Source organism: Haplochromis burtoni, unplaced genomic scaffold (assembly GCF_018398535.1).
Source record: "Haplochromis burtoni strain Fernald_Lab_line unplaced genomic scaffold, NCSU_Asbu1 Contig_40, whole genome shotgun sequence".
Taxonomy (NCBI): Eukaryota; Metazoa; Chordata; class Actinopteri; order Cichliformes; family Cichlidae; genus Haplochromis; species Haplochromis burtoni.
In genome coordinates, this window is record NW_024582401.1 from 1599352 (window position 1) to 1625946 (window position 26595).

At 41.0% G+C, this 26595-nt stretch overlaps 2 protein-coding genes across 13 annotated transcripts in view; one reads left to right on the top strand and one right to left on the bottom strand.

Annotated features, from left to right (window-relative positions):
- Positions 1-26595, top strand: part of LOC102289464 (peripheral plasma membrane protein CASK) — a 50141-nt gene that overhangs the window by 8784 nt on the left and 14762 nt on the right. For 7 of the 12 annotated variants that reach the window (XM_014332915.2, XM_014332917.2, XM_014332919.2 and 4 more), the window contains exons 2-11: positions 9243-9355; positions 13890-13995; positions 15572-15649; positions 15777-15849; positions 20703-20805; positions 21485-21660; positions 22242-22364; positions 22734-22817; positions 23041-23140; positions 24083-24099. In XM_014332915.2, the coding sequence (XP_014188401.1) occupies positions 9243-9355; positions 13890-13995; positions 15572-15649; positions 15777-15849; positions 20703-20805; positions 21485-21660; positions 22242-22364; positions 22734-22817; positions 23041-23140; positions 24083-24099 (973 nt within the window). Of the gene's footprint in view, positions 1-9242; positions 9356-13889; positions 13996-15571; positions 15650-15776; positions 15850-20702; positions 20806-21484; positions 21661-22241; positions 22365-22733; positions 22818-23040; positions 23141-24082; positions 24101-26595 lie in introns of all 12 variants that reach the window. The other 5 variants (XM_014332916.2, XM_005919982.3, XM_005919983.3 and 2 more) reach the window with 2 other exon arrangements.
- Positions 16965-20707, bottom strand: LOC102289152 (probable G-protein coupled receptor 34). The gene is made up of 2 exons (XM_042219956.1): positions 19021-20707; positions 16965-18543 (listed from the first exon to the last, which is right to left on the bottom strand). Exon 2 carries the CDS (start codon positions 18512-18514, stop codon positions 17240-17242), a length of 1275 nt encoding a protein of 424 aa, XP_042075890.1. The 5' UTR covers positions 18515-18543; positions 19021-20707; the 3' UTR covers positions 16965-17239.

Below are 26595 nucleotides of genomic sequence, written 5' to 3' on the forward strand. Positions count from 1 at the left end.
TACTGCTGCATGGGCTGGGCTGTAGTTGCATCCTAAGGTTTTAAAAACTGAGCTTTAAAATTATTAGCGGTAATAAAACCGAGAGAGGCTGACAGTGATCACTGACTGTTTTTAGGGGCTTGTTGAGAGAAAATAGAACAAGTTACAAAGTATTAAAACACGTTTAAAGCACAATAGCCCTATTAAACGCAGGGTAGTTTGGACCTGGAAGCAGGATTCAGCACGTCATCACTTAAAGACCGGATAGCCTCAAAGTTATATCTCGACAGTTCAAGGAAATTTGTGAAAATGACACTTGTGATCATATAGAGTTAAAATAAAAAAAATTGGAATCACTAATGTTTTATTTGTGATTGCATCTTGCAAGTTGCATTGTTTATTAAAACAAACAAAAATGAAGGGAATTTTCCGAAGTTGTTGCCAATTGAGCTGCCGTTCACCGATGACAGACTACTGCTGATTTGAAATGTGACTTTATTGCCACAAGATAGCAGCAGTAGCATTATGATGCAAAAGTAATGACTCATCTATATATGCAGTGACGCAGCACAAGCCAAATGTATGTATATTAAGTATAATGCAGTATAAGGAACTTAATCTTAAAGTGAACATGAAACACTACACATATAAAGGCTAATTTACACCACTGAGCCCTGCTCTCTAAAACTGACATAGATTTAACACAGTCTGTGTAGCAGAATTTAAGAAATAAGTGCTTACGTTTTTTTTAAAAGCATCATGTGTCAGTAGGGAACGTTATGCCACCGGGTTGGTTGGTTGGTTGCTGTCAATCGATTTACATTCGTTTAGTTTAACTAACTAGTAACAGAACCAATAACTCAGAGTAAATTATATGTCAGTTGGTGTAAATTAGTCATTATATATTTAGTGTTACATTAACATTAAAATTGCAACTCAAAAATATGTTCTACTGGCAGTTTTGTACCTCGGTTCAGGTTTTCTAAACAGCTATTTAAAGCCCTTCTTTACCACAGTGTAACTGCATCAGCAATTTCCATCCACCATTTGCTCTTCCTGTTATATGCAGTGTAACTACCGAGAGCTCCAGCGATGCTTGGCTGAGTCATTCGATAACTTTTGGTTCACTGTGTTAACTCCTCCTGGTTATACTTGACAGTCTGTTTCTTTGTGGTGAAACAAGTTTGTTGTTTCCACCGTTTGCAATATGCAAGAAAACTGTTCCTGCTAAGCATTGTGCTTAGTTGTTGAAGTAGATCCTAGATACTAAATTGTCATTGGAGGCTGACATGCAGCTGTCATTCTAAAACATGCTATTGCCCTACTGTTTGATGCCTGTGCCCTGATTTTGTTCAGGGACATGACTGAGAGATCTCCTGTGAAACACATACTGAAATCAAGACCTCAAATAACACACAAAGAAGTGGGAAACTGGGAAAATTGAATTAAAGTTAGCTTTTAAATTTAAAGACATGCAGGTGATCAACCAAAGAATCCCTACTTTTAATGATTTCATTTTTTTATTGTGGAATAATTGAATACCATACACCTTTAATGATCTTCTCTGATCCACACAGTCACAAATATACATGTAGGCTCAAATGTATATACACGCTTCTCTTAAGTCTTTTAATAAGTGGTGCTGAAGGTTGTGCAACATCTTAAATTGATAAGGCCAAGGCCTGTTAACTTCTTGTTGGTGATCATGATCATGACAGCTAGTAGTTTCTCTTTGCCAGCACTGGGCTGGTTTTGAGAGAGGCCAAGAAACTCAGTAAAGATGTAAGGAGGAGGAGATGTTCCAGACATTTGTTGATCGCTACCTGGTCCATGCATGTCTGAAGACTTTCTGTTGCACTGGCAGAACGTGTCTTTGTTGTGGATTACGTGTTGTCTTTCTTTTCTTTTCTTTTCTGGCCTTATTTCATAGATACAGTGAGAGAGAGGGGAAGACGTGATCAAAGGGCCACGAGTCAGACACGAACCCGGGCCGGCCGCTCTCAGCTATATGGCCTGTAGTCGCCTGCTTAACACACTGAGCTAAACCCACGCCCTACGTTTTGTCTTTTTGACACTCATATTAAGCCCCTTTTCCATTACTACCTGCTCAGGTCGACTCGCCATGGTTCACCACGGTTTTAAAGGTTTTCCCTTAGGTCATGGTACCTGGTACCAGGTACTATTTTAGTACCTGTTGGCCGGAGTTCCAGACTGCAGCTAACCAATTATATGGTCAGTGGCATCACTGAATGAGTCATGAGAGTATCTCATTCATGAAAATCAAAACTGTCATTTTTGACACCCGGGCAATGAGGGAAATGGCTACAAAAACACCGTGGTCCCAGAGTCTGACGAAAAGCCACAGACAGAGCAGCAGGTATATCATCGCCTCGACGTACACCATTATTGTCGTGTCGCATACTAATTATGCCATGGGACACTCTGCTGCGTTGCTATGATGACGGAGTGTCCCACCAACTGTAGGTGGTACATGAATTTAATGGAAAACCGCTTGATCCGAGTCGAGCCTTGGTGAGATGAGTAGGTAGTAATGGAAATGAAGCTTTAGAGAGGTGTTACCTAGAGCTGCTTGATTTAGGTAAACACCAAAGTGTTACTTTGCTCATTAACTGTAATCTTCATTGTTTAACACAATTATTCAAATTATTGTTAAGAAATACATCATACATTTGCCTGATTTATTGGTATGCCGGTCTTAATTTCATGCATAATATCAGTTTTATTTCAGTTACCATCACACTGATGATAGATTGGCTGTAAAGGAAAAGGTGTGTGCTCTATTTATAACACAGAAAATCTTCCAAAGAAAAATGACTGCAAACAAACTAATAATTTTGACCACACTATCTGGATTCTGTGGCATTGAAAAGCCAGACTTATAATTAATATCTGTTTAATCACCTAGGCTTCTAGTGATTTTTGGAAACTGGTTAGCATTGTCTGCACAATTAGGTTGTATTTAAGATGCTATTCTTGATATTATGTTTCCTTCTGTTTGTAAATGGGATAATGGAGACTGCCTATTCACATGGAAAACTCAGGGTTCAAGTGCCGACACTGGCAACCATGCACTGCAGCGGCCTATGCAAGACTTTGCTGCAGTTCCTGCTGGGATCAATAAGGCATCACATTACAGCGTCATCTTGCTTTTGTGGAGGAAACATTTCTAGAGAGAGTTTTTTTTTGTGTGTGTTTGTTTGTTTGTTTTTGTTTGCCATTACAAAATCTTTTCTGCAATCTGCATAATGGGATATTTTTGCTAGATTGTAGCACGGCACATAAACTTTACCACACTATACACAGTATGTTGTTTTCATTCACTAGGGCACTTGTGGTCTCAACTTTCCTTTCCATGTGTAGTATATGCCCACACACAGATCAATAGTTGTGAATGGATGGTGCGAAGTTGAAGCTTTCTTTCAGACTACAAGACCAGACTCTACAGGGAGGTTTAAACAATCTTGGATCCTCTTCTGGCTTATGTAAAAGAGAGGATTTTCTGCCAAAGCTTTCAAGCCTCCTGAGGGTATGTGCGCTCTGAATTTCAGTTTGCAACCGGGTTGCTAATTTCCCTGCACATATTCAAAGGGTTGTTTTCCTGATTTGCATAAAGAAGCAGCTCTGGATTACTGCTCCTCAGACGTACACAGACTATCCTTGACAGAGCTCTGAACTTTGTTGAACTTGTTAAATTAAAAGCTTTGGATTTAAGCTCAGTTTGGGCAGTAGGGCAAATAGTTGTTGAAGAATTAGTTTTGTGGAATCACTATAATGAACTTGCGTTTTCTCACTTTCAAGTGCACATCTGTTTAGAAATTATGAATAGAGTTCTGTGCATGCGTAGGAGTCAATGCAGAGAATCACAATATATTTTGTATTTGATTCCACGTTTTTGAGCTTCCAATTATGTTTCTGCTATCACTGTTGAGCTAACCGTTGTGAATCATTAAAGAAGGTTATTGGGTGATGGTGAGATTCCATGCATGCAGTGGATGTTTAGAAAATGGCTAAGCTGTGTGTCTCTAATAATGTTTACTAGGATGAGAGCAGATGATGATAAGTTTAAGTGTCTATTATGTTAAAAGTCAACACTGTCCAGCACCAGTTAGCACCCATCTGATAAACTCTGAGACTGAGACTTATGCTAGCTTCTTACCACAGGTAAAAAGTCAAAATGCTATTCTAAGCAGTAGTGGTCATGTGGAGTCTGCAGCTTACAGATGTGTCCTGCCTCTGCTTTAGAGAGAGGAAAGAGAATCATCTGAGAAGATATTTCACTCATGGCCAGTATGAATGTTAAAAATGCTTTCTTGGATTTACACAAAGCAGAGAGTTGAAATGAGCCAAAGAGCAGTCTGCAAAGACTGCCACTTCGAGCTAATGTTTGATGACTGCTGCTGTCGGATGTGAGCCATGTGTGGGAGTTTTGTATGAGCCCACTTAGCACAGCTGCGGTGATGTCAGTATGGCATGCGGCCTCACCGCTTCCCAGCATACACACGTCTGTGTTTCTGTCTTTGTGAGGACACAGAGTAAACCCACAGTAACACTGAGCGCCACCAAATTCTATCCTTGAATCTAATCCTGATCTTAAATGTTAGGTCAAATCTGAGCCTCTGAGTAGCTTTTTTTGGTGTGTTGGAAAGCAGGTACCAGCCATAATGTCCTCACAGAGGAGATCTAAAACTCGAAATGGTCCTCACAAAGATGAATTTGTAAGTACATATGCAATTTATGTCTTTTATAGTTACTTGGGCTCTTATAATGCCTCTGTAATGGCTCATGAATATGGTTGAATGGTCATTTAATTTTTTCTTCATGCCAAATGAGATGAATTACATTCTAATTTATCAAATTAATTGGCAGTCCCAGCCCCCTCTCTCACACAACATGTAAAAATGGCCTAATTCAGGGGCTAATTCTCCATGCAGATTGTGGCATTTAAAGCCAAGATTACAAATGAGGTTGATGCATAAAATGGGGCCGATTCACCCTATCCCACATCATTGCTTAATGGTGGTAATGACTGTTATTGAAATACACTAGACCAGTGCCAAAATAGCCTTACCCTCACTGAATCATTTGTGCCCCCGTGGTTATAGTCTCTCACTGAAGTTGCCTAAACCTTCATCAGTCAGTTGCAGATCTGGAACCAGAGACCACCTGATTAGGTTACAACCATTGTGAAGAAAAAATGGGATTTTTTTTTTTCCACCATAGTAGCTAAATTCAAGGGTGCTACAGCATGGGCATGTATGTCATGGTAATTTTGGGCATGTTTGCTGGTGTTGGAACTTGAACCCTGAGTTTTCCGTGTGAACAGCTGTCTCCACAATCCCATTTACAAACAGAAGGAAACTTAATACTAAGAATGGCATCTTAAATACAACCAGTTTCCGAAATCACTAAAGAGGCCTAGATGATTAAACAGATTTTAATTACAATTTTGACTTTTCCACGCTTCAGAATCACGCTAGTGTGGTAAAAATTAATAGTTTGTTTGCAGTCATTTTTCTTAGGAAGATTTGGTGTGTTATAAATAGAGCACACGCCTTTTTCTTCACAGCAGTGCTTTTTTCACATTGGCCAATCTATCATCAATGTAATGGCAGTTGTAAAACTGATATCATGCATGAAATTAAGACCGGCATACCAATAAATCTGGCAAATGCATGATGTATTTGTTAACAATAATTTGAATAATTGCATTAAACAATGAAGATTACAGTTAATGAGCAAAATAACCCTTTGGTGTTTACCTAAATCAAGCAGCTCTAGGTAACACCTCTCTAACACAATGTCAAAGAGACAACATGTAAACCACAACAAAGGCAGACTCTACGGCCTGCTGTTTCTACAGAAAGTCTTAAACCATGAAGAGTTGTGCCTGATGAAGTAGTGACTCAATACAAAATTACCCTGTGGGTTCAAGCTACAACGGTGGTCAGAAGTTTAAAAACACATGCCATGGGCATGAATGTCGTGGTAATTTGGGGCTTATAGTAATTTCTTTGAACTGTTCCTTTTCTAGTCTTGATTGATTGTTCAGCATACATCTTTAATAACTTCAAAAACACAAGAGTTGGATGCACAAGTTAGAATTTACTTTGTGTGTGGATTAGAGAAAATCCAGTGTCAAAAGTATAAATACAGGATACAGAAACCCCCACTAGTATTTGCTTAAATGCCTCTTAACAAGTTACACATCGAACAGATGCTTTCAGTGACAGTCAACAAACTTCTAGCATAATTCTGGCTGGATATTTGACCACTCTTCTTGACAGAGTTAGTAGAGTTTATTTAAATTGGTTGAATTCCTGGCTTATAAGCATAGATAAATTACATACATACATTTCAATGGGGTGGAGATTGGGGCTTTGGGAAGGGCATTGTCCCTTAGCAAATGACAATGAGTTTAGTGCCAAGCTTTTTACTAAAATACCAACCTATGCATCTGAAAATTTAAGGCTACATGGGGGATACAGGAAGTGCAGGGAGTTTTCTTTCCCACTGTTGCCGATTGCCTACTCATAATGAGTCATCTGATTGTTGTTTTCTCTGTGTTACTGCAGGTCTTTAAAGCGCCTTGAGACAACGGAAGTTTTTATTTGACGCTATATAAATAAAAATGAACTGATTTTTGTGCTGGTGTAAACAGCAAGCGTTTGAATGGATTGAGAAATGGCTATTGTAGTATGTTAATTAGCCATGTGCTTGTATGGCTTGCTTGTTTATCCTCATTAGTCATGTGGGGCTATTGTCTGACATTAATTTCAGGTGAAAGCTTGCTTTAAAGACTAAGCTGGATATGAATAATGAGCCAATCATGTGATCATTCATGGAGAATAATCACAGAGAGAATTGCTGCAGCAGACAGACAGACACTCAAAATAAAAACGATACCCATCTCGCTTTCGCAGCTGGTTAAGATTGCAGGGTTGGAACAGGGGTGTCAGAAGTCCCATCAAGCACTCAAGCAGCAACCCACACCTCCCACTTCCTAATGGGTAAACACAGCTGTTTCAGCACATCAACCCAAGGGCAAAGGTCGCTGAGACTGTCAGATCATCAACTGGATTCCTGCGCACCCTGATGAGAAGAGTGTTTTAAGAGTTCTCTTGGCTCACAGTGTGCACATGCTGCCTGCATTTGTACGGGTTGGTCTTTACAAACTAACGTGAGAGCAAATACAGGTGCAGCTGCCATGCTCGGCACAGGAAGGGCATCGTCGGGCAACTTCATTCACTGATTCAGCTAAAGCAGTACCTGGTAACAGCTACCAATCAGGGCTTCATCAGATAGGTGTTGCTGTGGATGTGTGTGTAAGAGTGTGTGAGTGAGCAGAACTGTTTCCACCACTGAGGATTGCAGACCCGGGAGATGTAGAGACAGCTGTACCACAGCAGGGGTATGTGTGCGTCTGTAACTCTCAGTGGGCCCGGAGACAGAAAATATGCATGTCTTTACTTTCAGTGTCTGTTTTTACACAAAATGTTCCAGTTTCTACACGAACGTGATCTGCTGCTCGTATGATCTCATCAGGAAAGCCGACAGGTGTCTAGGGTTACACCAATGTGTACACACTATAAAAGCAGTGTGTGTTGTGATGGTGGAAGAAAAATGACAGAGATGATGTAATTGTTCAAATACTTAAGGTTTTAATTTTTAATTATTTTTTTAAAACCTGTTATTATAATGATCTGTTCCCCAACTTCTCCTACATGTGTTGATCAATGTGGATGAAATTACTATATAAGCTGCCTAGGGTACCAGGATTATCAGCATATGTATAGCTTTGGGAATCATTTTTATAATATTCAAATCCTTACAATTTCTATAAATGTGAAGTAGCTCATCTCGAAATGAACTGCAACATCTCGAGTACATTCCTACAGCAAAGATTTTTTTTTCTTCTTTTCCTTAAGACAAGTTGTAATCTGGATTGCAAAAGTAATAGATTATCTATGTTTTGTTGTTTACATAGCATCTTATTAAAAAACAAAAAACAAAAAAGAAAACCTGGCCAGCCAAGTACATAGAGCAGTTTGTTTGTTCCGTCCAGCAATGCTGTGATTCATTTCACAACTGGTAAATTAACGTGCTTTTACTTTGAAAGTTCCTGTCTCATGTCTCCCTTTAGTCAGGGTGGTCTGCTGTTGGGATAGTTTTGGATATCATTTAGTGATCCTTCTCTTCTTCCACTCTCAATTAAACATCAAATAAACTTCACAGCGTGGCAGGAGCTAGCAGTGTCGTTTCTTTGAGAGCCGCTGCTTGCTGAAGAGGCCACTTTGAGCAGAACTTGCAGCATTTGGAGAGCTGCTTGTGTTATGCTTACTTATTAGAGGCATGCATGTATTTTCAAATTCTTTCAAACTGTTGGTTCATTATAATCTTATATTTATTTATATTGTGATTAAACCATGAGAAAGAAGAGTAGGCTCTTTATGCAGGTTCCTCTTAATAAGCTATTTAAACCCCTTGAAAAAGTGTGTTTTGTTTCTTCTCGTTCTTGTCCTCGCTACATCAGTACTTGATTAATTTGAGCACTTTTGACTGATAAGTTATCAGGTGTAGACTTTAACTTGTGTGCTACCACGCATACCACTAGAAAGGTCATGCAGGATATGAATTTCTCAGCATTAGGGTGCTGATAATTCTGTAGAGGCTTAACGCGTATGTAGGCAGATTGTTGAGTGAACAAATTTGTCATTTGAAATCTAAATTTTGCCCTGCATATTTTTTTTTTTTGACTGCTTTTTTCATATTAAATTGAAAATCTCAAGAAATGCTGCTCAAATCAGGAAATCTTATCTTACTGCACATGTCAAGCTCCAAAGCAGCTGTAAGAGGAAACACAAATTTGCAATATCTGCCACCTCCTTTCCCCCAAAATAAACTGTGTAGGGTAGGTCTCCCTAGCACAGGTCTCTATAATAAAGCTTTTATTTTAGCTTTTACAGCTGCGCTGCACCACACCGCTCTGTAATTCCCACTGGCACGAGCATGGAGACTACGAAGCGTAGCTAACCACCCACTGTAAATCCAGAATATTCCCAGAAACAACACTATGTCTGCCCACTGCCCAAGACTAGTGTGTGCCCATCATTATGTGTACATAGGTTTATGGCAGGCGCTCACTGAACTCAGGAATCATGAAGTGAATGAAAGAAATGCATGCAGACGCTTGTGTTTGTGTCTGTAGGTATCTGTGACTAACTTTAAACCTTTTTGTATTGCAGGGGTCCCTTCAGCGTGGTGAGGCGCTGCATCAACAGGGACACCGGCCAGCAGTTTGCTGTAAAGATTGTTGATGTGGCCAGCTTTACCTCCAGCCCTGGCCTCAGCACAGAAGGTGAGAAGCACAGCAGACCTGGATTGATCTGGGGCTGGCAGGTCACGTGTGCTGGTTTTTCACTTAAAGCACCAGATGGAAGGGGTTAACATAACCAGGGCAAGAGAGCGTCGCTATAGAGATTATTCAAGGAACCGCACTCTTTAACAGGCCTAGAAGAGCTGTGTTCTGTGTAATGGGACCCCCCATGTTCTTGTGGGTTAAAACAAATATTGGGATTAAACTGCAAATGGAGGTTGGCTCACACATCAAACACTGTGGCACTCACAGAGTGCATAATGGCCTCTCACACATAAATAAACAGGCCATAATGTTGCATACACTGCACCCAGATGAGTAATATCATGGAACTGCATGTGTCGTGTGTTGGTTTAGGGTGTGATAGGCTCACATTTTGTGAGATGCTCCATGCATGCCTAGTCTCACCATGTGGGTTTGGGTTTTGTCATGCTGTGTGTGTGTGTGTGTGTGTGTGTGTGTGTGTGTGTGTGTGGTGTGTGTGTGGCGTGTGTGTGGGTGTGTGTGTGTTGGTGGTAGTATTGGCATTCACTATGGGCCATCTGTGATGCCCCAGCCAGAGATTATTCTGGCAGCCAATAACAGCAGGAAAAGGAAATGACCCGAGGGAGGAGAAAGAGGAAAAATCGGAGTGTTACACCAAGGTTTCCCAAACCACAACTTACACCCAGGTTATTTTTGTGCTAATTGTATTCATCTGAAAACATAAACCACCCACATTTAAGAGTTTCTCTTACCTCAGAAATATTTCAAAGCATTTTTTTATTTTTTTGAATCTCTTGAGTCACTTCACACATGCTTCACCATGTGGTCACTTTCACCAGGAATGGCACAAAAATGAACAGACTTCCAAATGTGATGATAATGATGTCGAATTCTTCCAATACGTTAAAGGTTGGGGCTTTGGCGCATGACTTGTTACAGAGGCTCTCGTGTCACATGATGCATTTCTAGGAATGCCAACAATATTACATTGTATGCTTTTTCATATTGCGATAAGCAGAGAGCAGCTCATTTCACAAATGTGGGGATTTACTGTGCTAGGCAGCAAGAGATCGAATCCGTAGCAGATATTGAAGGGAGGGTTTTAAGGGCTGTGGGTGGTTAATACTGTTAGATAGACGTCGGTATCAATAACAATTTAAAACAGCTTCAGAGTATAAAATCATTTAAAGCACATTCAGAAGGCTGCGTGATAATTGTCCTTTTTTTATTCTGTTAAAAGGTGCCGTACCATTGGAAAGCCTGTTTGTTTGGCCTTAAATGGTGCTGCATTTGTAAGAAAAACACATTTGTGGGTTGAGCAGCAGAGTTGAGTTTGTGGGTTGCGCCCATGAAAAAACAAATCTGGTCTTTCCTCTAAGATGACAACGCTCACCCTCACAGAGCGGGGTTTATCAGAGATTGCTTCCAGGATTTGGGATTTGGGAGTGGAGAGGATGGAAAGGCCTGCCTGCAGTCCTGATGACACTGTTGGAGAATGGGATGTGTCCCACAGCAGTGTGTGAGCGGAGGACCAGCATAAAAATAAATTTAAATAATATTGTTAAATAAAGAAATACCGGTAGTTAAAATGCCAACATGCCTTGTTTGCAATAAATGGCAGCAAACAACACAGTAGCAGAATCAGGTATAAAGAAAGATTTGATAGATAAGATTTGATGTTTTTCATGGGCGCACATACTAACTTTTTTTTTTTTTTAAATCATGCAGTCTGTCAAATGTTATACAATTCCAGAGTTTTCTGGTGTTTTTGCTTGATTAGACTTGAACTGTTAATTCATTATTCAAGCTTTGTAGAGTAATTTTGTCACTCAGTTGATTAGTTAATTGATCATTGCGTTGCTATAAATGTTCAGGCTTTTACAGACCTGGTGATTATCAGTTGTTATCAGTGTGAGGATGAGGGTTATACATTTGCCTGTTTGTCTATGTGGGTTACCATATAAAACAAATTACATAAACATTTGTTTGGATCATGCGACCAAGCGCCCTACAAGAAAACCAGTCAGGCTAAGGTGAGCCCCCAAAGAGTCGATCACAGTAAAAGTTTCACCTTAAATTTGGTAAACCTAAGCATTTTTTTTTTTTTTTAAACTTTTTTTAATCTGCAAGTCGGCCACTCGGAGTGGCAATGTGAAAAACTGGAGTGCAGCCAGAGTGATTTCATGAGACCACATACCTTAGCTTATTAAGAAAGACTCCGTGTCAGCATAAATCCGAGTGAAAAGGAGACAGAGCTGCAGGCTGGGCTGAGCTTCGAGCTAACGCAACAAATATTTGGATTTCTATACAAATGTATTTCTGTGCGAAACACGTGAGAGAGGTGGAGTGAATAAAAGATGAATACGATAATTAAGAGTCTGGAGTATTGAGTAAAAGACAGATGTAGATGGCTCGCAATGACCATAAAAACTTACAGGTATTGAATTGTTGGGGGGGAAATACAGTAGTTCAATTTGCAGTATTATTTGTTAGACATGTTAAATATTGAAAAAGTCATTTATCAGAAGTGAAGACAAAGTAACACTTGGCGAATGGGCAAGCCTAAATGACTTCTTAGTGTGATTTCTGTACATTAGTTTTATATGATAGTTAGAATATCAGGAGATGGTGTGGCAACATGGTCCTGCAGTCTTCAAAGTGCAATTTATTAGCATGACATGACAAAGGCTAAGCGAGGCCTGCTTTGGAAAAGGCCCAGTGGACGGCATCAGCTTCATTCAGAGCGTTCCAGGCCTCTCTGGCTCCATCAGCCGTTTCCTCGTTGGACAGTGGGCAGCATTGTTAAGTTCAAGAATGGCTACTCGATGAGACGGGCAAGAGATCGGTGTGAAAAGGGCGAGAAGGAGGAAATGATGGAAGCAAAGGGAGAGCAGAATAGGGGGCTCTGTAGTGGGGACTCTGTCGGTTCTCTGTATTGCATAATGATAGTGGTCACGACACAAAGAGAGCACACACTCACACACACAAAGATCAGTAGACTTACAGATGGGGAGCGGAGTGTGTAAATGAGCTTTTTATGGACTGAGAAGCCCAACAGCAGCACATTATGTCTGTCAGCTCGCCTCAGCAGTCTGCATCTCTGTCGTTACCTCATGTCCTGCCAGTTGTCTGTCAGTCTATTAGACAACGTGTCTTTGCTCTTCTCACAAGAGAGAAGTCTGTCCTCTAATCGTAGGCGTGTTTTCCATCCAGGCAGTCAAAACATAAGAAATCCCCACAGTCATGTTGCAATTGTTTCTGCAGATCTGTATTAGTCATGATGTTGATGACAGTGATCCAGATGTGCATTCTTTCTGGTAGAGACCAGCTTGTTGATCAGTTAGTCTGTAGTCTATATATCAAGAAGAGGATACCTGGCAAATTAAATGCTCTGCAGCTCCCCCTAGTGTTGAGTTAGTCATGTGGCAGGCAGTCTGCTGAGGTATGAAAAGAGCAGTCAGGTATTTCTATGTTTCTCTGTCGTTTACTGCATTTAAACATAAAGGATCTAAATGTTTTATAGGGTGAGTATAGTATAGAGGGAGATGTGTTTCACAATGCAAACCTTTAGGTTGAAGGAAAATTGATCCTATAGTACTGAGTGCATAAAGTCCATCAGTAGGCGGAAAGGTAGTCTGGATACTCCCCTCATCTTCCCTTCAGATATCACTGATAAAGCAGGACTTGAACGTTACTAGGACCAAAAATCACATGCTTTATAATGCCCTCATGAAAAAGGTTCAGGATACCAAATTGTAAATGAAATAGGTATAATTTATTTAGTGCCATAATTGGTAAAATTGTAAACTAATGTTTGCATCTGTCTGTTATTTTACATGATGTGTTTCCCTCGCTTGTCCAAGGTAAATTTCTCCCAGGACACAATAAAAGCTAATCTGATATTGAAAGTTTGCCTGAATGAAAAGCTTCAGTTTTTGTATAAGCAAACTTTGTATGCTCATTTCCAACTCTGTGTTTAAATTGTTGGACTCTTAACAGGGCAGCTTCGCCTGATTCAGTTGAAAATAAACTTTTTTTTCCTTTTATCCTGCAGCTCCTCAGTCAACCTGTTTTAGCTCTTTTAGCTTTCCTCTCCTCCCTTTAATTGGATGCGTCTCACAAACAGAAGGTCTGTGGGCGGGCTGCCGTGCTCACAAGCTGAACCTTGTGCATGAGATGATGATATTGGGGATCCAATCCACTCCCACTGACATCACCTAGAGCTAAGAGCTGGGGGAAAAAGACCTTTTAGAGCAGTCTGAAGACTCACTTGCATATATGCTGTCAGCTTCATTTGAAACTTTTTCCATTTTAAGTATAGACATCCAGCACTGGAGCTGTAAATAGATGTCAGAAAATAAGGAAAAGCATTTTAGGTGTACTTTAAAGTCTACGAAGCAGTAACACGACTCTTGGCATACATTTAAATATTAGCACTTTACCTCACAACCTGGAAGTATAATTAGACTGGATGAAATCCAAAGTGTTCGATGTGTCTCACCATAGCCCATGTTGAATTTCTTTCTCACAGATCTGAAGCGAGAGGCGAGCATCTGCCACATGCTGAAACACCCCCACATCGTGGAGCTGCTGGAGACTTACAGCTCTGATGGCATGCTCTACATGGTCTTTGAATTGTAAGTGTGTCGTGCACACAGTTCACATTCCCATCCAATTTTAGGTTTGGATTTTGTATGTTTTATATATGGCAGCTTTTCTCTTATAAACTACCGTCACCACCGCACTAGGCAAACAGTTACCAACTAATTTTATCAGCACTAGGCAGATGGCTGTTACTGGTAATTTCACACCCCCTTGTTTTTGTGGTTTCAGACTTCTTGGTCTCTTTGACGAGAAAAAGGGAAAAAAAAGTGTGATATTTGAAGATACTGCTAGGCCAGCGCAATATGTAATCATAAGTATAATAGTTTACAGTTCCTGATTTCTTAAATCTTTGCATCTTTTAACACTTGCATGTTTCAAAGAAATTATTTAATTTAAAGGGGGAGAAAGAAAAGCTATGTAAACCTACTTGGGCCCCTGTGGAAAAGTAATTTCCTTCCTTGTTAAATCATGAATTAACTGTGATTAACTATGCTTTTGTAATTCAGTTTCAGTACTCACACCAAGACCTGATTACTGCCAGAAATCACTTAAATAGAACTTGTCTGACAAAATGAAGTAGGGTTTAAAAAAATCTCTCAAAAAGCATCATTCAACGATCTAAAGACACGGCTGAGACACAAAGTCACTGACATTTATCAATCTGGAAAGGGTTACAAAAGCCGCCACTTAGGCTTTGGGCCTCCAGCGAACCACAATGACAGCCATTATCCATAAATGGAATGAGACGCTAGCCTACCAGAATGACTCCAAGAGTGCACCACTCATCAAGGAGGTCACTAAAGACCCCAGAATAACATCTAAAAAAACACAAGGTTTGAGTCCTGTTACATCTGATGTACAACTAACAACATTTTATAAAAAGATCATCATAGCTACAGGCAAACATGGTGGTGGTAGTGTGATGCTCTCGGGCTGTTTTGTTGCTGTGATTGATGGAACCATGAATTCTGCTCTCTACTGCAAAATCCTGAAGGAGAACGTACGACCATCAGTTCATGTCGTGAAGCTCAGGAGCGCTTTTAATTATGATGAAACAGATCCAAAACACAGCAGCTAGTCCACCTCTGATTAGCTTATTTGAAGAAAACAAACAAACAAATGTTTTGGAGTGGCCTTGGCAAAGTCCAGACTTAAATCTGATGGCATGACCTTAAACAGCCTGTTCATGCTTGAAACCCCTCCAGTGTGGCTGAATTAAAACACTTCTATAAAGAAGAGTGGGCCAAAATTCCTTTCCTTACTTTCTCACACAGGGCCAACTGCATTCTGGATTTACTTGGGTTATCTCTGGCTAATATTAAAATTTGTTTGATGAGCTGAAACATTCAAGTGTGACAAATATGCAAAAAAGAAATCCGGGAGGAGGCAAATACTTTTTACAGCACTATACATGAGAAGTGTTTGAAGGAAAAATAATTTATTGTATCGGCTGTTATTTTTTTTGTCTTTCATCTGATTATTGAAATGATTCAAATGTAGCCTGAATCTAAACCAAATCTAAATCTATACTAATAAAGAGTTCTCAGCTGACTCATTACTAAACAGATCATTTCATACCCACCCTAAACCTTTCTTCCTTTTTTCTAGTATGGACGGTGCAGACCTGTGTTTTGAAATCGTGAAGCGAGCTGATGCTGGGTTTGTGTACAGCGAAGCAGTGGCCAGGTAGGGGACACAGTCTGTGAAGTGTGGGCTTCACATTTTCAAATATTATTAAAGCCTGAAATACACAACATCTCTGTGCACGCTCTAAATGATGCCCCCCTTCTCTTTCTGCTTTCTGTCCCTCCAGCCACTACATGAGGCAGATTCTGGAGGCGCTTCGATACTGCCATGACAACAATGTGATTCACCGTGATGTAAAGGTGAGCTTTCATGCAGTCAAGCTAGTGAAACCACAGAACATGTTCCGTGACTTGCAAAGGACAACCTATTAAATATATTTATCACACCAGAAGTGTATACTGCACGGTGTTACTGCCTTCCTGTGAAGACGCTGTCTTCACTGCTTGTGGGAAGGCAAATGCTAAAAGCGACCCACGCTTTACCCGAAAATTTCCCTTGATATCTGCTTTTAATATTAAGTTTAGTTACTCTGTGGTTTTTAGAATAAACCACCATGAGGTCTCTTTTTTTTCCTTTAGGCAAACCAACACCTCAGCAAGAGTCAGTGTTAGCTGTAGCATACAGCGGTAAAATAAATATTGAACACCAATTTTAGTAAAGTTGTGAGTAAATACATTTCTAAATGTGCTATTAATATGAAGTTTTGACCAGATGTCACCTTTAGAAATATATTTACTTAAATACTTGGGGATCTACGGCTGTAAATAAATCAACTGTGTGGATTTATTAGACATTCCTAGAGCAAAATCAGAATCCCCCAGTATTTCCAACAGGATTAACCCTCAAACACAGGTGTCCGACACTACTAGACCATATGGAGCAGTGCTGAACCAGGCCCTTGATCCCATCTGAGCCATTTGACCACACAGGGCTCAAAGCTGTCAGCAGCAGAACCAGTGCAAGCGCTGATCATCATGGTGGGTCAAAGCTGGCTTTTGTTTGCTTCTTGTAAGAGCAGACTATTGAGCTCAAGCAAAGCAAAAGGCTTAAAGGACGAAATAGGTTATTGTCCATTCCAGCCACTTTTTTTTCTTCAAAATTAAAACAAATTTGGGGTAAATAAACGATTATCTTACATGAGCAGACTCACTGCGATTAATCTGCATGATTCACACTTGATAAATAAAATTATATTAGTTTTTCTTTCACTGGATCCAGAGTTAAGATCCACAGTCAAAGCATTTAACGCAATAGGAAGCCTGAGCTCCTACATACTCTGACCTCATTGTTTGAAACACTGGTTGTTGTTAGAGGATCCACCACTGTAACAGTATAGGTATGCCAATATAATGTGCTCTGTGCTGAAAGAGTGTGAAAAGAGAAAAGTTAGTTCTCTATTAAAGTCTACAGCAATTTATTTTTTCTCCATAAAACTTTTTTTTAATACTGAAAATTCTTGATATTCACTCACACACATTTCATATCATCATTAGTCTTGTAAATGTAAATTTTTAAAGACATGGCTGATGCTGTAGTACGTCTTCAGACATAAATCTGTTGTCTTTAACCAATAATGGAAATTGGTTCAAAATCCATCTCTGACAGTGGTTCATGTACGGGGGCATAATTTGTTAGAACCGAAGCCGTCAATGGAAATGCTTTACTCCGATTTTTTTTTTCCTCCTGTGATCACTGTTGGCCAGTAGGTGGAAGCGTAGTCACTCTTGTGCAGCGGAGGTTAGAGTTGATGACACACATACTGGTTCTGGGGGTGAGTGACTGAGTGTTTACACCGAGGTTGGGTACAACCACAGGGACAGACGGCCGTCTGAAATCCATGGTGGAGCTGTTGGATGTCACGTCATTCAGGAAGAGAAGCCGGTGGCCGAGTCTGCGTCCGAGTGCTTGGAGGGCAGCTTTGCGCACCGAGCCCGATAACAGAAAGTACATGACAGGATCCAAGCAACTGTTAAAGGCTGAGAATAACAACATCACCTCATTGGTCCAGTCCATGATTTGCATGTAATTACAGGATAGGCTTGAGCTCAACTGGGAGGAGATGTAGAAGGGGCGAAAGGCGTGGTAGGGCCCGAAGCAGATGGTGAAGAGAAAGAGGACAAAGAAGGACTTCTTTGCGGTTCTCCTGTATCTCTGTGCGTTAGGTAGGTCCGGCTTGTCCCGTGACACCTGCTGCAGCCGTGAGGCAATCTTGGCATAGGAAACCACGAGGATGATGAAGATGAACCAGAACATCGCCACCAGCCCTGCGTTGATGTAGGCTTTCCAGTAGGCTTTTTGTCGCAATTTGTACTGGAAGCACTTATCGCTGTGTTCCTTATCCTCTGGTGCGGCAATCATGGGAATCGTACCCACCAGGAATGCAATCCACAGAACTCCACATGCCACCCAGCTCCACGGCTTGCTTTGTCCCCACAGCCTCAGCCTTAGGCCTCTCCGTGCTCTGCCCTTCCCCTTCAGCCTCAAGTACCTGTCCAGGCTGATGAATCCAAGTAGAAATATGCTCATGTACATGTTCATGTAAAATAGGTTTCCCACCATCTTGCAGGCCACAGGTCCCAGTACCCATTTGTTTCCATTAATATGGAAGAAGACCCTGAAGGGCAGGCATGCCAGGAAGACCAGATCAGCCACTGCACAGTTGATGAGGAACACCCGCACTGAGTTTCGGCCCGAATGCAGGAACAGGAAGACCCACAAAGCAAAGAGGTTACCCACGAGTCCAAAGATGAAGAAAAGAGAATAGACCACCGCCTGCAGAATACGGAGGCTTTCATTATTAAATGAGCAAGGCATCGGGGTTGAAGTGACAGCTGTGTAGTTTGAGGTGGAGAAAGGAGAAAGAGAAGACGGTGGCATGTAGCCTGGGAGGGATGACGTGGATATAGGGAGAGAGGTGTCGAACACTGCAGAGGTTGGGAGTACCGGCCTGAAAGTCGTATTCATTGTGGCTCAGAAGTTTTAAACATCAGGACCTAAGTGGAAAAAAGGGGGGAAATCAGCTTATTTTCACTGAATAGACATACAAAGAAGCTCTTGCTGTGCAGCAAAACAAGGTGCACGGACTGAAACTGCAATTGTGTGTTTTATGAGTAATACACAGTGAGGTGAGTAATACGTAGGTTGTAGATTAAGGTCACACACAAGTAATGATCTGTGAGTTTTCCACCATCAAGTGGAAATTATAGTAATTTGTGTTGAAAAAAGGTGCGGCACCTTACAAAATTAAAGCTCCGTACACTGTGCAGCTTTTTCAAAGTTCCACTGTGATTTAGCTTTCACGGGTGGGAGCAGGAGTCATGACTAATCAGAAGTTTTATGCCTGTTTAACGCATAAATTCCAGTCCCACGGTGTTAGAGCAGAGCCAAGGGGTGCACGCTGCAGATGCTAAAGCGCTCACAGTCACTCTGACTCGTACACACAGATGTTTGGATTAAGGTGCAACACTCACCATCAATAATCCTTCCATAGGAGATCCAACACAGCTGTGAATGTGTAGGAGTGTGAGCTCACAGTAGTCCTGCATGTATTTTCCTCCGTCCATCTAATGCTGCTCCATTATCAGTCTCTTAAAGCTTTTGTTAAATGAATAAAGGTGAGTTTAACTGTTTTATGTTAAAAGAAACTAGTCCTGGCTGAGCACCGCCTTTTTGCCATTTTCACCTCTGAAGTAATTTATCCTGCAGGCTTGTCTGTGTCACCGCTTCTGCTCTGCTCAGCTTGTCTTCAGTCTTTACTGGAAAGCTCTTTCATAGCCTCTCCTCTCTCATAGATGTGAGACGGCCCCCTCTCTCTCTCTCTCTCGCTGTCTCTCTCTCGCTGTCTCTCTCGTACTCGGCCCCCTCTCTCTCTCTCTTGCTGTCTCTCTCGTACTCTCTCTCTCCACCCCCCCTACAAAATTTGCAAAGAATAAGAAGACAGGAAGTGAGCCCACCACTTTTCACACTCACTATGGTTGTGCATGTCTTCTTACTGTCACAAAAAGGGACAGTAAGATGAATGTACCTGAGAGGAATACTGCATTTAACAAACATTTGATAACATTTTAAGCAAATTTTATTTCCAATTAGCATCTACATCTCTGAAACCCATCATTTCATTTGTTGTCTTTTAAAAAAAATTAGCAACTTGGATTTACTATTATAAAAGAACAAATATGTGAAACTGTGATGGGAAGCAGTTTTATTACCACTGACACAGAACCCGTGATGGAAAACATGCCACGCAATACCGTCCTCGCTGCTCATCAGCCGCTGACATCAGCTGATTAGTTTTCCTCGCAGAAAGCTTTGGGTCGTGGCGAGTCGCCGCACTATTTGTCCAGTGAATTAGATATTAAGTAAAATGTCATAACAATTTTGATTAAGCAGTTTTTACAAGTCTGCCAGTGAACGCGGTTGGCTTAATGTCCTTCTCCTTAATAAACTAGCCGTTGTAATTTAGCAGCAGCTATCACGGCACTCGGCAAATATTTTCTTACCTGCCTCTGACCTGCAGTACTAGTCCTGTGTGACTACATGGTGAAGCTTCGGTGTCACCTTTTTCACACTAGTCTAAGTACATACAGTCTCTTTCTTTGTGCTACTTCCAGGCACTTTTCAACTTGTTCTCTAATGTGTGTGTTTCTGTTGTTTTTGTATGTATATTAATGTTTGCTATTGATTCCTGCTGTACGTGTCTGTCTGTATCCTGCCAAGTTTCTAAAATAAATGAATTAACCAGAATCTAAAAAGCATACTGGAGGGTTAAAAAAGGTCTCTTCAGTTTTGTGAATTACCTCCAGAGTTCTCAATTGCTCACTGCTGGAGTCAGTCAACACCGAGCTCTGTAGCACACAAAGTGTGAGACAAAAATGTGCATCTCCTTTTGAACGCACTGTCAGATTTGTGCAAGCTCAAGTGAAACCAGGGTACACTAACCACCATTTGAACATAATGGAATCTTGCACTCTTGCACAGAGAGCAAAGCAATGCTCTGCAGTGTCTGCGCTTGTGCCTCTTTTATTTTAAAAAAAGTCAGTGTGATTTTTAAAGTCTGCTGGGACTGTCCCGCATCAGTCGGGCCCTAATTGTACCAAGTATTAGCTTGTCGTCATTTGCACTGTGCTGACGCATGTCTTTCATTCCTCTGCAGCCTCACTGTGTGCTCCTGGCCTCAAAGGAGAACTCTGCTCCAGTGAAACTCGGAGGCTTCGGAGTGGCGATCCAGCTGGGAGAGTCTGGTTTAGTAGCCGGAGGTACAGTGAAACACTTTTCAAGGGTTTTCTTGCATTCCGTGATTACAGGTGGCGCACAAAACAAGTGTAGGTCTTCCCCCACACCTGTGGTTACCAATTATGCAGAAATGACAGCAAAGTGCACCGACTTGTTAATGAGGTAACAGACTTCACGCAGACTAATGCTTACGTATGCAGTCACCTCCATAGTCTCCTTTAAAGGTCGGGTTTTTCCCCCCTTACTGTACGTCTCACTCATGCTTACATTCTGTCCACAACCTTAATAATAATGAAATGTAATAGATTTGTTTGTTTCTTTGTAATGTTTCAATAAAAATATCCTACTTAATAAAAACTGCCACGTTATTAGAAACAGGTTTTCACTGGTTGTGGTTTAGGCTGGATTGAGCGAAATGACCGGGCAGTATTTTGGATATGAGTAAGCAGGTCTATGTGGGTCTCCTCGAGCAGCCCTAGTCTGTTCCCACAGTCCAAAGCCATGCTCATTAGATGAATCACAACATGTAACTGTCTGAGCTATCCGCTCTGACTCTCTCGTATTGGATTGTGAGATATTCTCCAAGCAGCAGCGCTCTAAAAAAAGAGCACGGGATGGGCTTGTTTAAATGTGTTTTAAATAATAAAAAGTTCATCATGAAAGTGTATCAGCGTAGTGTATGAAATTTATCTCTTTCCTCAGGTCGAGTGGGTACGCCCCACTTCATGGCCCCAGAGGTGGTGAAAAGGGAGCCTTATGGCAAACCGGTAGATGTGTGGGGATGTGGAGTGATCCTCTTCATTCTGCTGTCCGGCTGCCTGCCTTTCTACGGCACCAAGGAGCGCTTGTTTGAGGCTATCATCAAAGGGAAATACAAGGTAGGCGCTAAATGCCAAAACGGCCTGTGCTTTGGCCCTGAGGCTCAGACTGAACTGTGCTGTTGTGCATGTTAGATACAAAGTTGAGGTCTTGGATTACAGGAACTGAATGCAGTGCTTTTACCACATCACTTCAGAACTTCAAATTGCGGCCTGCCTTTCCTCTCCCCCCCCGGTGTCTTCAGCTTTTCCTCTCACACAACAAGAATGTGAGAGGTGATGAATAAAGTGACTGTATCAGCAGAAAAAAACTAAGATAAAGGTCTGATGAATTATCTGCTTTCAGCACAGTATGAGTTTCCTGTTTGGTGCACTAATCTGTAGCAGATGCAGTCGCAGTGTGCAGAGTGATGGACAACACCGTTGCTATCTTCCATCAAGCTGCTGCCAAAAAAACCAAACTGTAAAACAATGAAGCAAACCACCGAAACATTTTGCACAACAGTGGGGAGAAAAATGATGTGGGTTTATTTATGAAGCATTAAATGGTGTGTAATTTGTCCTTGGATCTTTAATTACTGCCAGATTCGGCTGCCATCCTGGCTACTTCACGCGTTTCTGAATATTTCTCTGGGTTTCAGATGAACCCCCGCCAGTGGGCTCACATCTCTGAGAGCGCCAAGGACCTGGTGAGGCGCATGCTGATGCTTGACCCTGCTGAGAGAATCACTGTCTATGAGGCTCTCAACCACCCCTGGCTGAAGGCAAGATCACAAGACACACTCACACACACATGCACATACTGCTAACATTCAAATTAACTGAATGCAAATAAAAATACTCTCACTTCACATCTCTGCAGCTGTAGGAGGTTATTGTTGTTTGATTTCCTCTTTTTTTTTCATAATCGTCTTTACTATTTTAAAAACCCAGAAACCGGCGTGAATATTTGTTGCCTGCTGTAAATGTTTTCGCAAGCTCAAATTCACCTTTACACCACTGGCCTGACTGATGTTAACTCAAGCACACTTCCTTTTGCTCAGAACCACAGCTCTGCTTTCACATCCGTTCACTGTCTCTGTGCGAGCGCTAATGTCCTTCATCTTTATGTCTGTGATTCCCAATAAATGCAGGAGAGGGACAGGTATGCCTACAAGATCCACCTGCCCGAAACAGTTGAGCAGCTGAGAAAGTTCAACGCCAGGAGGAAGCTGAAGGTTAGCGCAGTGTTATTAGACTCCAAGAGGAAAGGTTTCGGTGTGAGAGGAAGTCTCTCCACATCCCCTCTGTGCAGATGTTTCTAATGACCCAGATTAAGCTGCTGGCAGAATTTTTACTCTCATCTCAACCTTTTAAACACTTTAAACTCTTATATATAACATCTATTTATATACGTATATTTCACTTAATATCCATGTTACCCCCTACTCTCTGTCCCAGGGTGCAGTGCTGGCTGCTGTTTCCAGCCACAAGTTTAATTCCTACTATGGTGACCCCCCTGAGGAGCTCCATGATTTCTCAGACGATCCCACCTCCTCAGGTAACTGTCAGGCAGACTTTTTCCTCTAAATGTGTTTGCAACAGGGAGACGCAGGTATTAGATTGTTTGTGTGTATGACAAAGAGCCTAAAAGAAGTGAAAAGCATGCTGCATTAATTTAAATATAACCTGAAGGACAGCGAAATGGTGTTGATTACAGTAAGGTTATTTTAATGGATGGATTAAATTATTGAACCCTCTTTAAAAGTGTTCAGTGTGTGCATGTTGCGCAACAGAAGATGATCACAATTGCTTTCTAGCTCTGTTTGTGCTCACGTGGTTTCTATTCTGGTGTCTTTGTGAAAAGCAGCTGTCAGTGCACAGCTTCCCTGTTTAATGAACACATTTCCCAACAGCAGCCTCACTTCCCTGTCTCAGCGTTACACTTTCACTTCTGCTGTTGAGAAGACTGCAGGCCGTGCCGGCCAGAGCTGAGCAACACAAAGAAACCCGACCCAGTTCTAAACGATAGAAACCGAGTGCGTTTCAGTATCAGCTAATCAGCGGGATCAGCCTAATGAACCTGTTTTTGTTTGTTTGTTTGTTTGTTTGTTTGTTTGTTTATTTATTTATTTATTTATTTATTTATTTATTTTTCCCCCGAATTTGTGCTGTAAAAGCAGCTGCTGCAGCCGCGTGGACTCGTATGTCCGTTGTGCTGAGGCTGGCAGTCTGCTGCAGTCATGCTTCCTGGTGACTGTTTTATTTTTGCAGCTGTGTTGCTTCAGACATGTTGCTCGACTAGACGTGTTGTGTTGTAGATCCCTGCAGCAGCTCGGCAGACTTTGTCCAGATTTAGCTGCTTTTGCTGATTCTCTCTGTCTGCCGTAGCTGCGTTTTTTTTTTTTGTTCTTCTCTGCAGCCGTAGTTGCTTTTAAACCTCCTCTAATCTCAGCTTCTCTTTCTTTGGTGTCGTTTTCTCCTTCTGCTGTGCTGTCTCTAGGACTGCTAGCTGCTGAAAGTACGTATACCCCCTCCTCTTACCCCCTCCACACTCATAGATTGTGGATGTGTGATATCACCATGACATCACTTGCTCTGTAGTTGCATTTCTCCCATGTGTTGAATGATATGGGTATTAATCCTCCATGCCTCTGCCCCCTCTGTCTCCTCTGCTGTCCCCTCTTTAAAGAACTTATTTTGCTCTGGTGTGTGTTTATTCTGACTGCTTCCTTTTGACTTGTGAAGATGAAACACATGCATCTCCATTATTGTGGCAACGTGAAGCTTTGACAACCAGATTAAGACGTGCTGATGAGTAGTTTGTGCAGTGAGCAAAAACAAAAGTAAAGACGATAAGATGCTTGCATCCTCAGTGTCCTGACTAACAATAAGATCTTTTATCTCCACTTTTCAGAGCGAGCTGCTTTTTACTGGTGCTCACAGCTTCCTGTAAACCAATTTGTCTCCCAAATTTATGCTGGTAACTAAAGGGCACTTATTGTGCTCTAGATAGACAGATTTATTTATCTTTTTTACACAAAGGTCATTCTTGAACTTAGATGCTGCTCTGATAGAGGTCAAGAATAAAAATATGAAATGAATAAACTAGTTCCCATTTAAATGATTACTCATTACACTATCATAGCATTTTTGACTACTTCTAGCTGCATTTGTAAACTAAACATCATTGTCTTCATGCACTAATAAATCAGCCTTTAATTGCTGTGTACAGGCCCTTACGCACCGAGCGTGTTTAGATAAAAACAACATGAAATTCAGAATTCTTTTGCATGCGTGAGCTTGTGGGGAAAAGAAAAGAAAAGAAATCCACATCAAGCAGTGATGAGTTTGTCTGGATGATTCTAAACAAGGAAAGGAAGTAGTGGTGTGCGATACTGAATATTTTGGTATCGATCCGACAACAAGTAAATACGGGCCAGTGTCGCCTATAGCGATACTTTTCGATAAATAAGGTGGATGCGTCATTGAATCGCTAAATTTCAATTAATTTTCATGACCTTAAGTGTTTTTGTGGCGTTTCCTTTTTTATTATTAAATAGTTTAAACCCAGGACATAATTAGGACATAGTTTATAATTAAATAGAAAATGAATATTATCAATTTTTTATTTATTTATTTATTTACTTTTTGAAAAATCTTAAATAAAAAGTGCTCGCAAACCAGTAAACCAATTAAAACAAGTGCTGTTGAGCAACTATAATACAAAAATGACAATTAAAATTCTCAACAACAAAAACAACAACTGGTGAAAATATAATTAATATGTAAACAACTTAACAAGCGTCTAAGTCAGCAACAGGAGAGTGTGCCTGCTCTGCGCTCACACAGGAGCGGCGAATCTGGCGACCTGGCTGTTTCGTCTTTGCCAAACCACAGCACTGCAAACAAGAGCGGAACTTAAAGTAAAGAATCGATCTCACCCGGTTGGTATCAATCCGATACCGACTTGGTATCGATACAATCGATATTTGAGTTCGAATCAAAGTTCAAATTCGAAGTTCTGCTTGGTCAGATCGGTCTGTTCACATTTGAAAAACCAGGAAAAAAAAGAACTCGATCTGCAGATTGTTGAGCATAATTGTGCGATTAGTGTGAACAGCTGCAATTAGAACATACGAGTCCAAAAAAAACTTTTTAAAACACATGCGATATTCACACCAGTCCACCACGTCCGGTGTGTAAAGGCCTCACGTTTTGAAGTGTTGTATTCTCTTCTTTAAATCTTTAGCCTTTTGGAACATTATGACTCACCGGTTATTTTTATATAATATAGTGAGAGCTCTTTCAAGTTGAAGAAAGAGCTCTCACTAAAATGTGCTAAAAAAAGAGGAAGTTTTTAACAGCTTAAACTCTCCTCTGCTGGATCTTTCATACATCACAGAACTCCCGATTAGCCCTCTGTTCGTCAGTTATTGCACATATTTAGAACAAAGTCTTTCGCGTATTTTCTTCAGCTCAGTTTTTTAGGCTTATTATTTTAGGCCTCAAGTCTGCAAGTCTGAATAATTAACTGTTTATTATTTTATGTTGTTTTTTTAATCTTTATGTAATCTTTATCTTTATAAAGGACAGAAGTCGTGTCTTAGCCTCGCAGGCTTTGTCAAACTGTGAGCTGAAGTGTTACGGAGTTAAATTGGTGACACTTTTGTGGTTTCACTTAAGGCGTGATCTTTCTGAGCCTTTTTAAACTTTGTTTCTCTCTCACACACACACACACACAGTTCATGTTTACACGGCCTGAGAAGAATTTTAATAACGTTGTGTGTCAGATTGTAATTCTCTCCCTGCTGCGTTTGTGTTTTTTTTGTTTTCCTTGGGAGTGCTGCTCCTCGTCATCCACACTGTGACTTTTTGAACTGACTTTCTTCTGATGTATTGATGCCATGTACCGCTGTTTCTCTGGTTTTGCTGCATGTGTGGGCGATGCAGCAGGTACTTGGGGTTCAATAGTTCTGAGTGTTTGTGTGTGTATGTGTGTGTGTGTGTGTGTGT